At 38.0% G+C, this 21,170-nt stretch overlaps 1 protein-coding gene across 1 annotated transcript in view; it reads right to left on the minus strand.

Moving 5' to 3' along the window:
- The window catches only part of LOC140167663 (uncharacterized), a 57,207-nt gene that overhangs the window by 31,292 nt on the left and 4,745 nt on the right, over positions 1 to 21,170 (minus strand). Inside the window, 3 exon segments of the mRNA XM_072190961.1 lie at positions 16,762 to 16,803; positions 18,789 to 18,890; positions 20,654 to 20,752. Coding sequence (XP_072047062.1) covers positions 16,762 to 16,803; positions 18,789 to 18,890; positions 20,654 to 20,752 — 243 coding nt within the window.

The following is a 21,170-nucleotide window of genomic DNA, read 5'->3' on the forward strand; positions in this document are numbered from 1 at the left end:
ACTGAACATAGAAGAACCTGTAAAAAAAAGACACATCAGATGGTGCAAAATAGACTTACCTGTACATGTTACTCCATCTCCGCTGTAACCGGCATAACATGCACATGTGTAGGAACCAGCGGTATTGGTGCAAGCAGCATTTGTATCACAAATATCAACAGACAAAGCACATTAAATCGTCATCTGTATAAAATAATATAATATATTTTTCTAAAAGACTACCAAAATTTTTTCCAAGAATTAGTATTTTTTTTTTCTTATAATAATGTATTAGCTGATATAGCAGAAATGATAAGGATAGTGATAAGGTTTTGGAATTATACATTGTCAATGATGTAAACGCTTACATTATAAGGTTTAAGTAATCAGGAAGCCTATAAACAAACTATATAAACTTTTCTCTTGATTTAATTTCTTGCTCAAGATAGCCTCATAATTCAAATATGACGAACATATGTAAAGAAAACAAAAACAAAACTAGAATTTTGCGGTTCTCGACCAGCGCGGTTCTCGACGCAAAGTGTCGGCCACAATGCCTCCACCTTGACGCCCATCATTTTAACTGGTGCAATTTCACTTGACCCCAAAATAACCTTCACATTATTTGCCTCACTAATAAGGTGGCCGTTCCCATCAAATTTCATGAACCTGCGACAATCTATGGCGATTTGACCTCTGATGACCTTGGATGACCCCAAAATGACCGTGACATTTTTCCCTACAGTAGTCGTTCCCACCAAATTTCATGAACCTGCAACAATATATGGCGATTTGACCCCGGATGACCTCGCAATGATCTTGCGATTACGCAAATTTTGCGCTGAAAAGCAAATCAGGTCAAGAACCTCAGGCTGTGCTACTCTCCACCAAGTTTCATCACTGTAACTCGTACAGATCTCCAGATAATCTGTGCACAAGGTTATTTTGCTTGATATGCATAAATTATGCAAATTATACTTAATTACCATATTTTCCGACGAAAAACAGCTCAAATTTGTAGACTACCAAATGCCACCCCTCCAACAAATTGCATCACTATACGCCTTACCAGTTCCGAGAAATTGCACTCGCAAGCTCGGACGGATAGACGGACAAGGAAACATACCTCCCGTGGAGGCATAAAAAAACCAAGCTGAACAAGCTGAGAGCACCCAGTAAGAGACAGGAAGATTAGAAAGAAAAGAAACAGAGGAGACAGAGGGGAGAAGGAGCAGAGAGACTCACACGGTGCTTTGCAAGTCTGAAGTCTTATTTTAAGCGTCGAATTGATATGGATTAGTGAAACATCAAATTTGTATTCGGACTAGTTGTAGCCTTTCCTGCCTAGTCAAATCTAATTACTATGACGAGGAACGGAGGAGCTAGAGGGGCGGTTGACCACTTCAAACGCCAGAGTTCCATATTATAACTTGTTTTGTCCAGCCTTTATTGACAGATTTGAGTATGATTTTGACACTGTGACATTTGACCCTACAAGTGTCATGTGGCATATGGTCACTGTCAGTGATGCTTATGACCAAGATAAGTCAAAATTTGTCAAAGTATGCGAGTGCTGGAGTAAATAATACAAATGTTGACAGTTAGAAGAAAGAAGAAAGTGTAAGAAAAAAGACAGACTGAGCCAATGGTACAACTTACCTATGCATGTTACTCCATCTCCACTGTAACCGGCATTACACGCACATGTGTAGGAACCAGCGGTATTGGTGCAAGCTGCATTTGTACCACAATTATCAGCAGACAAAGCACATTCGTCGTCATCTGTATATAAATGTTTTGAATGAATGTTGTTCAAAATGGAAATAGTTTTTTTGAAGAATTAAGAATTAATTTGGACCAATTGTAGGCCTATTGAAGAGGGATTTGGGCTAGAAGGGCACTTGACCACTTCAAAAACCAGGTTTGCATATTATAATTTGTTTTATTCAACCTTTATGGACACATTTGAGTATGATTTTGACACTGTGTGACATCTGACCCTACGAGTGTTATGTGGCATATATGGTCATTGTCAGTAATGTTTGTGAAAAAGTTAAGTCGAAAGTACATGTATGTGAGTTCTACTATAAATAATGTATGAGCTGACAGCAGTTAGCGCCTGTAAGATTCAGCCTATAAAATAACATTACATATGCATGTTACTCCATCTCCACTGTAACCGGCATTGCATGCACATCTGAAGGAACCAGCAGTATTGGCGCAAGCAGCATTTGTATCACAATTATTATCAAAAAATGTTTTGAACATGTTTATCAAAATGGACGAATACAAATATTTTTGGGAAAAATTCAGAATTCGGGCAAGTTGTAGGTCTATCTTGCCGAGTAAAATCTGAATATTGTGACGAGGGATTTGAGCTAGAGGGCATTTAACCACTTCCATCACCAGTGTTCCATATAAATATTATAACTAGTTTTATCCAGCTTTTATTGTAGATTTGAGTCATTGTGTAACATCTGGCCCTACAAGTGTCATGTACGTGGCATGTACCGTCATTGTCAGTGATGTTAGTTTAAACTGACTTTCAGCATAAAAGTTCAACTAACCTTGATTTTTCGATGTGTGACATACATCCTCATCAAAACTGAGACGAATATACATAGGTATATTCGTCTCAGATCAAAAGAAGTCCTAAGATGTTGTGATGGACTTGCCCTTTTGTTGACCATTGGTGACTTTTGGTCGAATGAGGGCATTGTATAAGGTTACCAATTCCAGTCCTTGATCTGGATGGCCTCCCACACTAAAGTCGCCAATGGTCAACAAAACGGCAAGTCCATCACAACAGGACTTAGGACTTCTTCTGATAAGGATGTGTGTCACAGATCGAAAATTCAAGGTTAGTTGAATTTTAGTCCTGAAGGTCAGTTTAAAGTCTAGAAACTGTTAATCACGTATGAACTAACATTAAAAAAACAGACTATGGTACAAAATAGATTTACCGAAAATAATGCAAATGTTGACAGATAGAAAGAAGAAAGTGTAAGAAAAAAGACAGACCGAGCCAATGGTACAACTTACCTATGCATGTTACTCCGTCTCCACTGTAACCGCATTACATGCACATGTGAAGGAACCAGCGGTATTGGTGCAAGCTGCATTTGTATCACAATTATTATCATCAGGCAAAGCACATTCGTCGTCATCTGTATAAAAATGTTTTTTCAATAGAGTCAACCAAATTTTTATCCAAGATTATTAGTATATTTTGGTGTATAAAATGCATGCATTAGCCAGTATAGAACAATAACAATAGAACGATAACGATAGTAATCAGGTTTTGAAAACATTGTAAATAATGCATGTTTAAATTAACGTTTTTATTATTATAAGGTTATGTGCGTTAAATTAATCAGGTTAGCCTACAAAGTCACTGTCACGACATGTATACCCTCATCATTTATTCAGTATCAACTTCTAAGTTTATTTACCTTCACAGTCGGTTTCATCTGTGCCATTAACACAATCAATTATATTGTTAAGATTGTGGGTTGACAAGTTAAGAATCACTCTAGAGACATGTTTTGTTCATTATATAGATATGTACTATCAGAATTATCCTCCAAACAAGAACTATGATCACAAACTGCTTTAACTCTTACTTAGAGGTTAATAACTGCAAGCATCGGTTATTTGGAGGGCATTGTGAAAAATCTAAACATTTTGCCTTTGGAACCGAGGAATATCCCGAGGGCGAGCCCGAGGATATTCCGAGGTCCAAAGCAAATGTTTAGATTTTTCACAATGCCCTACATATAACTGATGCAAAGTTATTAACCTCATTCATAACCGTCACTTTAATCTCTTCACCTTACAAAATAACACAAAGTTTGCTCAAAAGTTTATAAAAATAGATGATTTTACATCTTCCCTTGCCAAAAATCGATCAGGCTAAAACAGAACGACCAATAACAAAAAAGTGCGTATCACAATCTGTGCAAATATGGTAGCGCACAATCCAAATACGCAGCCAGCGCTGCCACAAGCCAGTTTGTTAGACGCACAATACCAGCGCACGCAGAAGTCAATTGTGTGCGACATTGGAACAATTACGCATTTTGCGGTCAATTGTGAGATATTAATGACCTCGATTTGCGTTCGCGTTTCGCAAATAATAAAATATGATTGGATCGCACGCATCGCGTTTATTAATGAGGTTATGAATCTGCACTATCTACTCATAACTAGCCACTCAGCCTGATTGGCTGCCCTTATATAGAACTAGCAAGGTCGGGGTGTCTGGAGATCAAGTGTGAGGGATGGAGGAACCTTGACAGAGGGCTTCTGGGGAGCTAATTAGGTTAGAGGGATGATCATGGCAGAGGGGAATAACAGAGGGGCCTTGGAGGGGTATTAGAGGGATAATTGGTTGGTGAGGGATTGGGATTAGAGTGATGACCACGGTAGAGGGAAATAATGAAGGGACCACGGTAGAGGGAAATAATGAAGGGACCCAGGAGAGATGTTAGAGGGATGATTGATCTGCTGCGAGATGAGATTAGAGGAATGGCCATGGTGGAGGGAAATAATGGAGGGATGATTGGTCACGTTAGGGTTATATGAAATACACAACATGTTCATAATAGATCATATTAATATGCCATTATCTCGGATCTCAACAATATTGTCGCATATCCAGAAACTTGGAATTGAAGTCCCGTCATATATGAAATCTACATGACACGGAATTATTTATAAAACTAGAGTGAATACTTACAACTTATACATGCACAAACTCCCCTACATTCTACACTCCCATGCTTGATCCTCAACCCCCCCCCCCACACACACACACCCCCACACACACACCCCACCCCCACACACACACCCCGGTGTAATGTTTAAAGCCATGTCATATTGCAATTCACTGTTTCCCAGGAAAAAGCTCAGACAGTAACATGAGGTGTAAATTTCACCTTTGCACACATAGATAGTAGTCTTACAATTAGGGTCTGATTTTCCCTAGGTCACCCAATTACACCCTACATTAGTAGGACTTCAACTGGTCACTTAGAATCTCACTTCCACATCCGTTTTTTGAAGTGAACGATTTAAGAATATAAGAAGGGAAAATATACCCTTTCTTGACACTCTTATAATAAGGAAACGTCATGGTTCGGTCAGACCCAAAAGGAAATAGCAATTTTTGTCAAAATTATCCTCATCAGTTATCTAATATCATCTTCTAAGTTATTTACCTCCACAGCTGGCTTCATCTGTGCCATTAACACAATCAATTATATTGTCGCATATCCAGGAACTTGGAATTGAAGTCCCGTCATCACATATGACAGGGAAGAATTATTTATAAAACTAGAGTGAATACTTACAATTTATACATACACACACTCCTCTACATTCTGTCCGACCCCCCCACACACACACACACAACCTGGTGTATTGTTCAAAGCCACATTACATTGCAATTCACTGTTTCCCAGGAAAAAGCTCAGACAGTAACATGAGGTGTAAATTTCACCTTTGCACACATAGATAGTAGTCTTACAATTAGGGTCTGATTTTCCCTAGGTCACCCAATACACCCTACATTAGTAGAACTTCCAAATGGTCACTTAGACTCTCACTTCCACATCCATTTTGTTTTTCAAGTGAACTCTTCAAGGGGTGGGGTATGTGTTGGTGCCAATTTAGGCTTTTAAGCATTTATGTGAGGTGCGCCCTTAATTCAGTAAGCGATCTAAATTTAGCTCATCTCTGGACTTGCGCAGAAGTCGTGTAAACAATCAGACAGACAAAATGGCGGATATTAACCCGTGGTAATTACAATTTGTTCTACCACTGAATACACAAAATCACTAAAATCAGACTAAATAGATATCGTACAGTATTGTGAATTATCAACGAGTATTAAAGAGATATTAAAGAATTGGTTTGTAAGTGAAAACTGTGTTTGGTGCGTAGGTTCAACGAATCCCAGGGTACATTCTGCAAAGTAGGGATCGATCTGTCTCAAATAGGCCAAGAGTTAGTTCGTCAGGGCGAAGTTTTGGTAAAACCCCACATTAAGTAGAACAAATCATAAGTGTTCTAAAGTTGAACAAAGGTTTATGACATGCTATAAGGTTTATAAGTTGAACCATTGTCATAAAATAGAACAGGTATTGCCGTAGAGTCGCAAATTGGCGAGATTTATGGCAAATAAACAAGGTTCTATTTATAGAGCAGTGCAGTGTCGAGTGACAACACACAGTGCAGCACGCCTGTGTGTGTATACTGTATTGCAAGCTTTTCTGTGATATCAATCAGGGCTGTACAGCAATCGGTACATGTACATGTGTATAGCAAATAAGCTTATAGAAATACAGTACGTCTGTAAACAAGCTAAAAGTTATTTCTGGGCTATTCACATGACAGTGCATGTACGTTATGTACATCAGTATAGCATACACGCTAAAATAAATAAATCAGGGCTAAAACAGTCATGTGACCGTGTTTCTCATGTCTGTTCGGCAAGCATATTTAAATGAAAATCAAAGCTCTACAGTGCATCTTGTGTCTGTTCAGCAAGCATATTGAGGCTCTACAGTGTTTTGTGTGCGTAAACTCTGTATAGCAAATAATTTATTTGAGCAAGCTTATTTAAGCAAAAATTAAGATTCTGCATATGCATAGCACGCCGCAAATTTGCGCGTAACAACGCATACATACTTGCAGACATACTCCTATTGATTTTAGGGTTTTAAGGCAAATATACACGCACAACAGACGCTTTCTTGATTTCGAGCATAAATCAAGGCTTTTCGAATAAAAATATTTGCGTGCTTTGGCGAAAATATAGGCCTACATCGGTAGGATTCGGTACAAACTGTGTACAATAAATCGCAATCGCGTAAGAATCGTGTGTAAATAAATGCCGCATTATAAGCCACACCCATAGCATCTGTCAAAGCTACAATCGAGGAGCTTATTTAAGCAAAATTAAGTTTTTGGTGCTTTTCGCATATTATATTGCATCAGCATAGCACGCCGCAAATTTGCGCGTAACAATAAGACGCGTCCCTTTCTTGATTTTAGGCGTAACGAATCAAGGCATACATACACGCATACAAAATATATACTTGATTTTAGGGTGCATGCAATAGTTTACCCCTTTCTTGATTTAAGGGTGATATTCGAATCAAGGCATACTTACATGCAATACTTACCCCTTTCTTGATTTAAGGGCGAACTCGAATCAAGGTCAATATACATGCATGACATACTCTTTCTTGATTTCAGAATAAATCAAGGCTTTTTGGCAAAAATACTAGCGTGCTTTAGCGAAAATAAATTCGTGTTAAAATTGTGTGTAAACAAACATTGCATAATAAGCCAAGCGTATCGCAAGTGTCTAAAAGCTACGACTGAGGGCTCCCTTCATCCAACAAATAGATTGTGAAATAAAGTTGAAACACAAAGGAGAGTAATAAAAATGAGTAACAAAAGTACAAGCTCTGCTCCCAGGAGTAAAAGGTCATCCAAAACTTCTCTATCGAAAAGCACAGAGTACGCCCTCCTTGAGGCAGCCACCAGAAAAGCTGAGCTGCAATGCCGCGCCGAGGCACTCAAATTAAAACAGTCTCTGGAAAAAGAAGAGTTTGAGTTGCAGGCTAAAGCAAGATACCTAAAGCAAGCTCTGGAAAAAGAAGAGTTTGAGTTACAGACTAGAGCAAAAGATTTGCAACAAAAGAGGGAGCTGCTAGCCATGGAGACAGAAATAAATGTCGAGGAAGCAAAAATAGCTACATTAGAGAAATACGATGACGAATCAAAGAGCAGAAGTAGCAGGACATTATCGGAAGATATTCCACCAATTCTAATTAGTGACAAAATTTCAGTGAGTCGTTGGTTAGAAGATACCAAAGAAATTCAAGGCGCTACAGGCCCAAATCCATGGGAAAGTCCCAGTGACAATACAACAAAGTTGGATATTGCAAAAGAGCAAGTCAACATGATCTCTGAGGTGCACTGTGATGTACAGCAACCAAAGAAACAGTTGTCTACTAGTAGTCAAGTACAAACCAACATCACACCACAAAATGATGCCAGTGAAATGCCGTCATCAGCAGCGCCGGTGAATGTGGGAAAGTTGTCAATTAGTAGTCCATTGCTAATCAGTATACCACCACAATATGACACAGGTCTATTGTCAGCCATAGCAGCACCAGTGAATACAGACAGAGATCAGTCAAAAGAGATTAAAACTCCAGCCAGACAATTCAGTCCGGACAATGACATGAAACAACAGCCTACAAATCCATCCGTATTCATGAATTCGAGCATGGGTCAAGCTCAACCTACATGTACGAGTATGACAGTGCCTACCATGGCAACACAGATGCAAAACATAGAGAGTTTGCAACAAAAGGAACCAGCTGGCAGTGACCTCAGCAGGTTAACACAACTGCTCATCACACAACAAGTTAGAGCACAACTGCCAGCGCAGAAGATCCAAGTATTTAGCGGTGATCCATTAAAGTTTACCACATTCATGAAGGCCTTTGAATACGGAGTAGAAGACAAAATTTTAGATAGTAGAGACAGAATTAATTACTTATGGCAATACACCTCAGGTGAACCCAAGAGCTTAGTGAACAGCTGCTTGTATTACACAGACGCCAATGAAGGATATATCAAGGCGAAGCAGCTACTTACCAAACGGTTTGGAGACAGTCACAAGATTGCACAAGCTGTTTTGAAGAAAGCGAAAGAATGGCCAGATGTCAAGGAACAGGCTAGTTGCCTGAATGAATTTTCATTATTCCTGCTAGAATGCCACAATATGATGCAAGCTAATAGCCCCTTGAAAGAACTGGACAACACAAGTAGTCTGCAACTGTTGGTTGGTAAACTGCCATATAGGCTTAAGAACCTATGGAGAGCCAAGGTGTATGATATTCAGGAAGAAAAACTGAGAACCGAAGGCTTCAAAGACTTGGTTGACTTTGTGAGTCGCCACGCGCAGATCGTCGCAAATCCAGCCTTTGGTACAATTAGCAGCGACACCAAGAGTAATAGCAGAAGTCAACAATATGACAACAAACCAAAGCCAAGAACTTCAAGTTTCACACCGGTACCCAACATGAAGAGAAATCGCCTCAAAAACAGTGTCTTTACTGTGATACTTCAACACATACACTGGAAGTATGCAGGGTGGTCCAGAAGAAACCATACGATGAAAGGGTGGCTACTCTCGGAAACTGGGCGTGTGTTTTGGCTGTGTCAAGAAAGGATCTCACTTCGTCAGAGACTGTACAAAACGAGTCAAATGCATCACCTGCAAAGGCAGGCATCCAACCGCCTTGCACCGTGAACGAGGTGAAAGAGACCCCAGAAGTCAGAAGTAGAGGCATCAACCACGTGTGGTTTGACTGGGGCAGGATGCAAGGCATCGGTATTATCGGTGGTGCCCGTAACGCATTATCAAGAGACACAGGCAAAAAGTCAAGACATATGCTCTGCTGGACAGCAAGAGCACTTCTGTATTCTGCTCCAAGAATCTGAAGAGTAAATTGGCTATGAAAGGAACAAAGACTAGGATCAAGATCCAAACCATCAATGGAGACAAAGATGTCGACACATACAAGTTATCAGGTTTGGAGGTAACAGGTGCTGATGGTAAAATCAACATTGAATTACCTGTTGTTTATACCCAGGACTCTATACCAGTCAAGGTGGAAGATATGGTCTCCAAAGAAGATCTGACCCCATGGCCATATTTGCAAGATATAACAGTACCTGAGTTGCTGAAAGGGCAGAGAGTCGACCTGCTTATTGGGAATAATGTCCCAAGAGCATTGGAACCACTGGAAGTCATCCAGAGTCAACACAACGGTCCATACGCATGTAGATCAGCATTAGGCTGGGAGATACATGGGCTTACAAAGTCAAGGTCTACATCAACAACAACAAGTATGGCTTCTGTACATAGAATCTCTGTGGAGGACTTGCATAATGAGTTGGCCGACCCGTACAACCATGATATTAATGAGCAGACGATAGAAGACGGACCGCAAAATTCAATAGGTGACAACATGGTGGTAAAGTCAATTCATTTAAAGGACGGCGACTGTCAGATGAAGCTGCCACTTAGTAACCAGGAAGTTACATTCCCAAACAACAAGTCAGAAAGCAGGATCTCACACCTGAAGAGAAAATTCCAAAGAAAGCCACAGATCAGAGAAGAATACAACAGAGCCATGAGAGAAGGTTCTTCACCCTCACAATGGCAACATGTTGACACGGCACGGAACCCGGCTGATGAATGCTCGCGGGCTCAAACAGTAAAAAATTGCCTCAGCAACAGTAGATGGCCTAGAGATCCAGAATTTCTTTGGAAGAAGAAGACCGAACAGCCAAGTCAACCATGTAACAGTGATGAGAACCAACTGGATAATGATCCAGAAGTTAAGGCATCCATTAACGCCATTCAAGTAGAGGAACACAAAGATCCTATTGTCAAAATACTGCGACATTATTCCAAGTGGAATTCCTTAAAGAGAGCGGTCGCATACCTGCTGAGACTGAGAAGAATGTTGCTGCAAAAGGCTAAAAAGAAAAACGATGCAGCTGCCAAATGTGACAAAAGAGAAACCCAATCTAGACAATCCTTAGAACCCACTCCAGAGTCCCACCTGTCAGCGGAGAATCTCCAGGAAGCAGAGGAAGCAATTGTTCGCTACATCCAGCAAGGAACATTTGCTAAGGAGATCAGCGCTCTGAAAGCTACACCAGATCAGAAGATCATGTGTAAGAAGAGACAGAAAGTAGGTTCCTTAGACAACCTGGATCCTACTATACTTAATGGGATACTACGAGTTGCGGGAAGACTCTGCAACGCCCTATGCCAGATCATGTGAAGCATCCAATGATTCAAACTGGAGCTGTCACACAGAGTCCCCAGGAGTGGATGTGTCCCCAAAGAAATTTACAACCAAGAGATGTGGTGTTAATAGTCGACGACCAGGCACCACACAAATCATGGACTCTAGGCTGCATTCAAGAAACATACCCAGACAAGTATGGACCTGTCCGCAGCGCCAAGATCAAGACACAAACCACAGAACTTGTGAGACCAGTCACAAAACTTTGTGTACTACTTGAGCAAGATAGCCCAGTGCAAGGGCCCAAGGACATGAACTAAAAAGACACGGCGAGCCCCCGGCGCCTAATCTGGGACACCAACTGGAAGTTTACTTTTAGTTGATGGGGGTACTGGAAACCCCAAGTCAGACGAAAAACAACACTGACTTTAAGGGCCTTGAGCCCATCCAGCCATCCAGTCATCATTGTGATAAGACACCAGTGTGAAAGCATGCAGACACTACCTGTACCAGGAACCTACCAGTGTGGGGTGAGTGTGAACCTACCAGTGTGGAGTGAGTGTGAACCTACCAGTGTGAACTACGAGAACCATGAAGGCGTGCAGATGTTGGAGCGGTGGAAGTTTCAACTGCTAATCAACATGGTGCAGGTTTGCAGACAGCAGTCTACCATGTTGACTGTTGTGACAAGCAAAGTGAACTTCAAACTTTATTTATATCCACTGAGGAAGTTTCCAGCACCGAGGATTTGCACTGTGAAAATGCTGACAAAGGTGGTAAAATGATAATTTGCCAGGTGAAGTGAAATCCTGATATGCAGCCGCCCTTGTTGGGTTTCCTCAGGATGTCAAAAGGGATTGTTTTGTTCTGAGTTAGGCCTTTTTTGTCATATTTCATTTGCCCATGGCACAGCATATCATATTTCATTTTACTTTGCAATAAATCATTTAAAATTTGAGATTGTGGGCAATTTCAGCAGCTTGGTGTGAACTACAGGTACATTCAGATAACATGTACATAGCCACTGATCAACTTGGACATTTGCTTGAATGGCAGGTTACAAACATTGGAAATGAGAGACAGTAAATGCATCATCTTAGAACCAGCATAGTTTTTGTGAAATTTGGTTTTATAGCTCATTGGATTGAGCCTGCTACTTGCAAAATTGCCACACATCACATGTCAGCACGCCGTAGTAAAATTCACACAGTGCTCCAGTCACCAGATTGAACTGTTTACATGTATTGAACACTTGGATGGACATTAGAAATCTACAAATAAGTTGTATAAATGCAACTTTAAATTTCAGCCTACTGACATTTATGATTGAGAAATTGGTTGAGTTTAAATTAGTCCAAATTTGGACAATTCTATCAGAGTTCAACTAAACTAAACCTTTTTGGTTTAAATTGAGCTTCACAGTGTGATATAGTAAACATTTGGGTTTCATTTCTGGCAAAATTAATTGTCAAATCCTCTGTGCATTTTGCACTGTTTTTGTTTGTGAAATGTTTCATTCATTTTCTGTGGAAAGTTTACTGAATCACACCATGGAGTATCTTCATCAGAGCAATCAATCAGGATTTTAGAAATCTAGCTTCATATTCTGGTTTACTCCGGTCTTTGAACTAGATCATTTTATTTATCATTTATAGGATCTGCATGATTATAATTAACAGATCATGTTGGTAATGCTTGTTATTGCCTCATTAGATTAGAAGTGCTTCTTTAGGTTTACAACATTTCCCATGTGCACTTGAGGCTTGAGTAAAGTTTTAAATTACATGCATATTTACATGTGGCTTCCCCATGTGACTTGGTCTGCTGGGCTCTTGTTTGCCCTGCCAATTGTTTCATTCCAATTGCTCAGTGCATTTGGCACTGTTCTTGTTTTGGTCATTGTTTTTGAGTATTTACCAGATCACATGGTGAAGTGCTTTGTTTACGAATAAGTAAAGTCAATGATTTGCACAAAATATTGTGCTTTTGAGGTTTGGCTATAATTAGCCTAAGGTATTTTTCAATTGTTCAGTTTTAAATTTAAACCTGCTCAAAGGACCAAGTTATAGAGTTGGATGATTTTGATATCATCATCATATGAACTGTGAAAGGACACTATATAGTATAACTGCTTACAATGCAGCTTTCAAAGTAGCAATGCTACTCAGTGGTCTTTAAAGAACCAGTACAGTCTATGAAAGAAGGACAACTTGACACATAGCAGAGTTAATCTTCATGAAAGGTTTCTTTATTGCGCATTCACCTGCATTCAGATGTTTGCTATTTACATGAAGTGTTGTCAAAATATGTTTGAGTTATAGTTAGCAATCCGCCAGATCGCATTTATAGTTTTGGTCACTTCGTTTCACATTGTTTGATATTTTGGAGTGAATTTACAAGGTGTCCGTTTCTAAATTGGGCACTCAATTGTTGTCAGTCAATTTAGGAGTAATTAAAAGCGCAGCGTTCAATTAGGGGCCGGAATGTTGGTGCCAATTTAGGCTTTTAAGCATTTATGTGAGGTGCGCCCTTAATTCAGTAAGCGATCTAAATTTAGCTCATCTCTGGACTTGCGCAGAAGTCGTGTAAACAATCAGACAGACAAAATGGCGGATATTAACCCGTGGTAATTACAATTTGTTCTACCACTGAATACACAAAATCACTAAAATCAGACTAAATAGATATCGTACAGTATTGTGAATTATCAACGAGTATTAAAGAGATATTAAAGAATTGGTTTGTAAGTGAAAACTGTGTTTGGTGCGTATGTTCAACGAATCCCAGGTTACATTCTGCAAAGTAGGGATCGATCTGTCTCAAATAGGCCAAGAGTTCGTTCGTCAGGGCGAAGTTTTGGTAAAACCCCTACAGTATGAACGTTTGGACAGTATTTATTGTGGGACATTAGAGCACATCAGACATATCGAATTGCATTCTCAATACGAAGAATGTCCTCCTGATATCAAATAATTTTGATTTTTTTTAATTAGCAATGTAATACACATTTTATGGCAAATCATTAAAATTGATATTTTTGATATTTAACAGTACTCAAGTAAACTTTATAAATCTGATGATTTATACTTGAAGTGCATGTAGGTGGGATGAAAAGCCGACGATCAATTGAAAATTTTGACTTTTCAGTATTGAAAATATGGATTTTTTCCCAAAACACCAAAAAATTTGGTCTTTTGGGGAAAAAAATCCATATCTTCAATATGAAAGGTCAAACTTTTCAATTGATCGTCGGCTTTTCCTCCCAGCTACATACACTTTAAGAATATATCATTAGATTCATAAAATATACTTCGAGGACTGTTATATAATCAAAAATGTGAAAAATATAAAATTAATTTTAATAATTTGTCATAAAATTTGTATTATATCGCTGGCCTATATATCACTTAGGGCGATTGCGTCATCACACCACGTGGGATGCATGCACGAACAGCGGATATATCAAGTAGTATTTTGTAGTATACAGGAGGGTTAGGGTTAAGGTACTATAAGTGATATCAGTGAAAAGGTATAAAAAAAAAAGAATTTGTAGGAATAGTTTTAAAGAGAAGGATAAGTCAATAATTAAAAAAAAAAGACCGCTCCAACATTGACTAAAATGTGACATTTTGCCCTAATTAGATCGTTTTCGTTCTTATCACTTATAAGGTGTATATACACATGAATAAATAAAATGAAAACCTATTATAAATATTTAATTTACTAAGTGAAACAAGGCTGTATAAAACCTAATTTTGTTTTGAAAGGTGAAAATCCCAGAATTTCCCCAAATTGTTTTTTTATCCTTATTATGTTATTAAAATGAAAGACCACTCAAATGGTAGACCTTATTCTTCCCGTTCATTTGATACATTTGTGATTGCTGTGCTTAGAATTGTCTTATCAGATGCAAAAGCGAGTTTTCGAAAAAATACATTTTAACATGGAATTACCCATATTTGACGTTTTTGTCAAACGACTAAATCTGCAAGAAAGCTTTTGCACACATGTAGTCTTAGCTTACTGTTTAACAATAACTCTGGTAAGAGATTGTTTCAGGCGAGAGCAGCAAATCTGTGGAATAGTTCTGTTGATGTTGACACTCGCACTAATTATATTTCCTTGAGCCTAAGTGAATTTAAATCAAGAGCTCTCACAATCCACACTGTTCATTGATTTTCATATTTTCATGATTCTTGTAATTTCTTTATAATATGGTATTGCATATTTTTCTTGTAATATTTGTGTAATAAATGTATTTAAGTGAATTACACCTGTACATGTATGTCACAGGGCCTCCAAGAATAGCAGTGCTTTTACACTGAAGGAGCTACCCTGTATAAAGAAAGTTGAAATAAATAAATAAATAAATACTGATGGTATAAAAAGGTTGTTTTCTTGAATAACTTTATGATTTTGTCAACACATTTTAGGGGCTGTGCAATAATTGTGAGCCCTATAGTGGGAGGATGAATTGGAGAGGCAAGACATTTTTAGGGAGCCCAAAAAAGAGAGGGAGCTATAAGACATGAACATCATGTGGTATTACAAGGAGGTTCTAGAAAGCTTGACATATTAAATCTTTGTTAAACATTAATATACAACATTAATTGAGACAAGAGAATGAATATTCCTCCAAAATGGAATATATTCAAATGGTCCTCAGACCTACAGAGATATACCAAATTGATGTGGGGAAACACATAAAAGGTAATTACACTCATTAAAAAAAGAAAAGCATTCCACATTCGTTTTTGAAACTGCCAAGGGCTTCGAGTCAGCATTATTTTGTTTAGCCTTTTAGGATGTATTTTTTGATTTTGTCGAGTTGAAATTGGTAGAGAAGGAAGCATCACCATTTTGCAACAGGGTCCAATTTCTTAGGTTTCGGGTTCAGTTTTGTTTTTGTTTATGTTCTTATATGAAGTTGTATTGCATTTCTCTATTGAGATGAGGGAGGGAGCAAAACTTAATTTGAAGTTGACAAACATGATTGAGATTTGTATGTTATATTTAGAATGCCAAATAATTATGTGAATCATGAACCATTTAACATGGCTGTGCACTCTAAGACAATATTTCTATTGAGGATTCAGCTTTTTTGATATCTATGTACTTCATATATTTTTTATAAGTACATGTAATTTTAAACTTGTTTATTACGATGCGCCAATGGTTACCCAACCATTTTTTTTGTGTAATTGTAATGACACCCATAGAAGGATTCAAAAACTGTTTTCTATTTACTGGGCCAATGTTGGCGCACAATTTTATAGTCACTGCTAATTGATAAACCATTTAACGATGTTTTAGGGGCCAAAATTTCATTATTTTTTTACGGACAAACGAAATGAGCGAGGAAGCTAAAACTTTGGGATTGTTTTCTTGGACCAATGTTGCATCATCCCATTCTTTTAAAGAAAATTTGTGATGCACTTGAATCACAAGAGTCTGATCTTACAGACAGTGGCTCTTAAAAAGCACATTAAAAAGATTGACATAAAAGGTCAACAACATGTGCACCCAAAGACCCTGTATACCAAAGGACCTCCAACCAGGAGGTATCTATTCTATTCCTTGTGATACTTTTGAATTGGTCACCTGTCCATATTTTGAAGAGATCTTGTGACCATTAAAGAAATACTGAGCTGCCAATCATTGCTAAACATGTCTGGCATATCTAACATGACATTGGTTGAGACAGTAGCACATGACCATCAAGTGACATTATAAGGAGCTTCTCAAAAACTTTACATATCAAATCTTTTTTAAACATGCTACATTAATTGAGACAAGGGAATGAATATTCCTCTTGAATTGAATATATTCAAACAAACCTCAGATCAACTGAGATATACCAACTTGGTGTGGAGAAACACTTAAAAGGCAATTACAATATTTTTATTTCAAATTACTTGACACAGTGTTCAAAGAATACCTGTTACGGATGTTGTAGGTTCCTCAGTAGTTGAATATTGTCCTGAAATTAATACAAAATGTAGACTTAAAAGAGCATTTTTTATTATGAGATTAAAGATGAATTGTTCCAGGATTAAGCTTAGAATTGACATTGACGTATTTAAGGTTGGTCTGAACCCTGGAATTATGGACACTTTCGGGCCTCATAAGTGCTAAATTGTTGGTCTAAAGTATATAAAGGTATACATATTTAGAATGGCAAAGACTTGATAAGTTTATCTGTGAGGTCACATTTGGGCCAAAAGGCTCATTTTTGGCCCAAAATCCCAAAAAACGTTTTTTTGGCCCACTTTTTTTTCCGTGTATAGAAACAGCTCCCGTCGGATTCGTGTATACAACAATTTAGAAGTTATGAGGCCCAAAAGTTTCCATAATTCCAGGGTTCAGACCAACCTTAACAATAGGATGTCATAATTGCTTTAATTAAACATATTTCCCTGGAAGTGTTATGGCAAGAAGGAAGATGAACAATTTAGCAGTTGAGGCCCGAAAGTTTCCATAATTCCAGGGTTCAGACCAACCTTAATGGAGCATTCTACATTTCATAAACATTCATTACTTAAGGTACTATAAGTGATATCAGTGAAAAAGTAAAAAAAAAAAAAAGAATTTGTAGGAATAGTTTTAAAGAGAAGAATAAGTCAAAAATAAAAAAAGACAGACCGCTCCAACATTGACTAAAATGTGACATTTTGCCCTAATTAGATCGTTTTCGTTCTTATCACTTATAAGATGTATATACACATGAATGAATAAAATGAAAACCTATTATAAATATTTAATTTACTAAGTGAAACAAGGCTGTATAAAACCTTATTTTGTTTTGAAAGGTGAAAATCCCAGAATTTCCCCAAATTGTTTTTTTTTTATCCTTATTATGTTATTAAAATGAAAGACCACTCAAATGGTAGACCTTATTCTTCCCGTTCATTTGATACATTTGTGATTGCTGTGTCTTATCAGATGCAAAAGCGAGTTTTCGAAAAAATACATTTTAACATGGAATTACCCATATTTGACGTTTTTGTCAAACGACTAAATCTGCAAGAAAGCTTTTGCACACATGTAGTCTTAGCTTACTGATGGTATAAAAAGGGTTTTCTTGAGTAACTTTATGATTTTGTCAACACATTTTAGGGGCTGTGCAATAATTGTGAGCCCTATAGTGGGAGGATGAATTGGGGAGGCAAGACATTTTTAGGGAGCCCAAAAAAGAGAGGGAGATAGAAGACATGAACATCATGTGGTATTACAAGGTTCTAGAAAGCTTGACATATTAAATCTTTGTTAAACATTAATATGCAACATTAATTGAGACAAGGGAACGAATATTCCTCCAAAATGGAATATATTCAAATGGACCTCAGACCTACAGAGATATACCAACTTGATGTGGGGAAATACATAAAAGGTAAATATTTTCACTTTTGAACACTCATTATAAAAAGAAAAGCATTCCACATTAGTTTTTTTAAACTGCCAAGGGCTTTGAGACATAGCATTATTTTGTTAGCCTTTTAGGATGTAATATTTGATTTTGTCGAGCTGAAATTGGTAGAGAAGGAAGCATCACCATTTTGCAACAGGGGTCCAATTTCTTAGGTTTCGGGTTCAGTTCTTGTTTTTGTGTACGTACGTATATGAAGTTGTATTGCATTTTTCTATTGAGGTGAGGGAGGGAGCAAAACTTAATTTGAAGTTGACAAACATGATTGAGATTTGTATGTTATATTTAGAATGCCAAATAATGATGTGAATCATGAACCATTTAACATGGCTGTGCACTCTGGACAATATTTCTATTGAGGATTCAGCTTTTTTGATATCTATGTACTTCATATATTTTTATAAGTACATGTACAAGCAAAGAAAATCCAGATTTCTAAACCCCAAATTTATTTTTTCATGGATGTTATTTCACTATTGCATTTGTGTTTACAACTGAATCCTCATCAGTTATCTACATTATTTTGTTTTTTTATTTACCTTCACAGCCCGTTTCATCTGTTCCATCAACACAATCATCTATATTGTCGCATATCCAGGAACTTGGAATGGAAGTAGTCCCGTCATCACATATGAAAACTTCTACATATTGACAGGGAAGAATAATTTATAAAAATTAGATTGAGCACTTACAATTTATACATGCACACTCCCCCCATTCTACACTCCCATGCCCAACACGCACACACACTCCCCCACACCACACCCACCCACCCACCCCACATGCACTGGTGTAATGTTTAAAGCCACATCACACATTGCATTAACTGTTTTCCAAGATGAAAATCTGTTTCTCACATGAAAATCCCAGAATTTCCCCAAATTGTTTTTTTTCCTAATTATGTTATTAAAATGAAACACCACTCAAATGGTAGACCTTATTCTTCCCGTTCATTTGATACATTTGTGATTGCTGTGCTTAGAATTGTCTTGTCAGATGCAAAAGCGAGTTTTCGAAAAAATCGAAGGAAGCGTCACCATTTTGCAACAGGGGTCCAATTTCTTAGGTTTCGGGTTCAGTTCTTGTTTTTGTGTACGTACGTATATGAAGTTGTATTGCATTTCTCTATTGAGATGAGGGAGGGAGCAAAACTTAATTTGAAGTTGACAAACATGATTGAGATTTGTATGTTATATTTAGAATGCCAAATAATGATGTGAATCACGAACCACTTAACATGGCTGTGCACTCTAAGATAATATTTCTATTGAGGATTCAGCTTTTTTGATATCTATGTACTTCATATATTTTTTATAAGTACATGTACAAGCAAAGAAAATCCAGATTTCTAAACTATGTACTATCAGAATTATCCTCCAAACAAGAACTAGGATCACAAACTGCTTTAACTCTTACTCTGCACTATCTACTCATAACTAGCCACTCAGCCTGATTGGCTGCCCTTATATAGAACTAGCAAGGTCGGGGTGTCTGGAGATCAAGTGTGAGGGATGGAGGAACCTTGACAGAGGGCTTCTGGGGAGCTAATTAGGTTAGAGGGATGATCATGGCAGAGGGGAATACCAGAGGGGCACTGGAGGGGTATTAAAGGGATAATTGGTTGGTGAGGGATTGGGATTAGAGTGATGACCACGGTAGAGGGAAATAATGAAGGGACCCAGGAGAGATGTTAGAGGGATGATTGATCTGCTGCGAGATGAGATTAGAGGAATGGCCATGGTGGAGGGAAATAATGGAGGGATGATTGGTCACGTTAGGGTTATATGAAATACACAACATGTTCATAATAGATCATATTAATATGCCATTATCTCGGATCTCAACAATATTGTCACATATCCAGAAACTTGGAATTGAAGTCCCGTCATATATGAAATCTACATGACACGGAATTATTTATAAAACTAGAGTGAATACTTACAACTTATACATACACAAACTCTCCTACATTCTACACTCCCATGCTTGATCCTCACCCCCCCCCCACACACACACCCCCACCCCACACACACACCCCGGTGTAATGTTTAAAGCCACGTCATATTGCAATTCACTGTTTCCCAGGAAAAAGCTCAGACAGTAACATGAGGTGTAAATTTCACCTTTGCACACATAGATAGTAGTCTTACAATTAGGGTCTAATTTTCCCTAGGTCACCCAATACACCCTACATTAGTAGGACTTCAACTGGTCACTTAGACTCTCACTTCCACATCCATTTTTTGAAGTGAACGATTTAAGAATATAAGGAGGGAAAATATACCCTTTCTTGACACTCTTATAATAAGGAAACGTCATGGTTCGGTCAGACCCAAAAGGAAATAGCAATTTTTGTCAAAATTATCCTCATCAGTTATCTAATATCATCTTCTAAGTTATTTACCTCCACAGCTGGCTTCATCTGTGCCATTAACACAATCAATTATATTGTCGCATATCCAGGAACTTGGAATTGAAGTCCCGTCATTACATATGAAATCTCCTACACAATGACAGGGAAGATTTATTTATAAAATTAGAGTGGATACTTACAATTTATACATACGCATACTCCTCTACATTCTACTCTCCCATGACCGACCCCCCAAACATACACAACCCGGTGTCATTTTTAAGGCCACGTCATATTGCAATTCACTGTTTCCCAGGAAAAGGCCCAGACAGTAACATGAGGTGTAAATTTCACCTTTGCACACATAGATAGTAGTCTTACAATTAGGGTCTGATTTTCCCTACGTCACCCAATACACCCTACATTAACATATAACTTCCAAATGGTCACTTAGACTCTCACTTCCACATCCATTTTGTTTTTCAAGTGAACTCTTCAAGGGGTGGGGTATGAACGTTTGGACAGTATTTATTGTGGGACATTAGAGCACATCAGACATATCGAATTG

Source organism: Amphiura filiformis, chromosome 13, assembly GCF_039555335.1.
Source record: "Amphiura filiformis chromosome 13, Afil_fr2py, whole genome shotgun sequence".
Taxonomy (NCBI): domain Eukaryota; kingdom Metazoa; phylum Echinodermata; class Ophiuroidea; order Amphilepidida; family Amphiuridae; genus Amphiura; species Amphiura filiformis.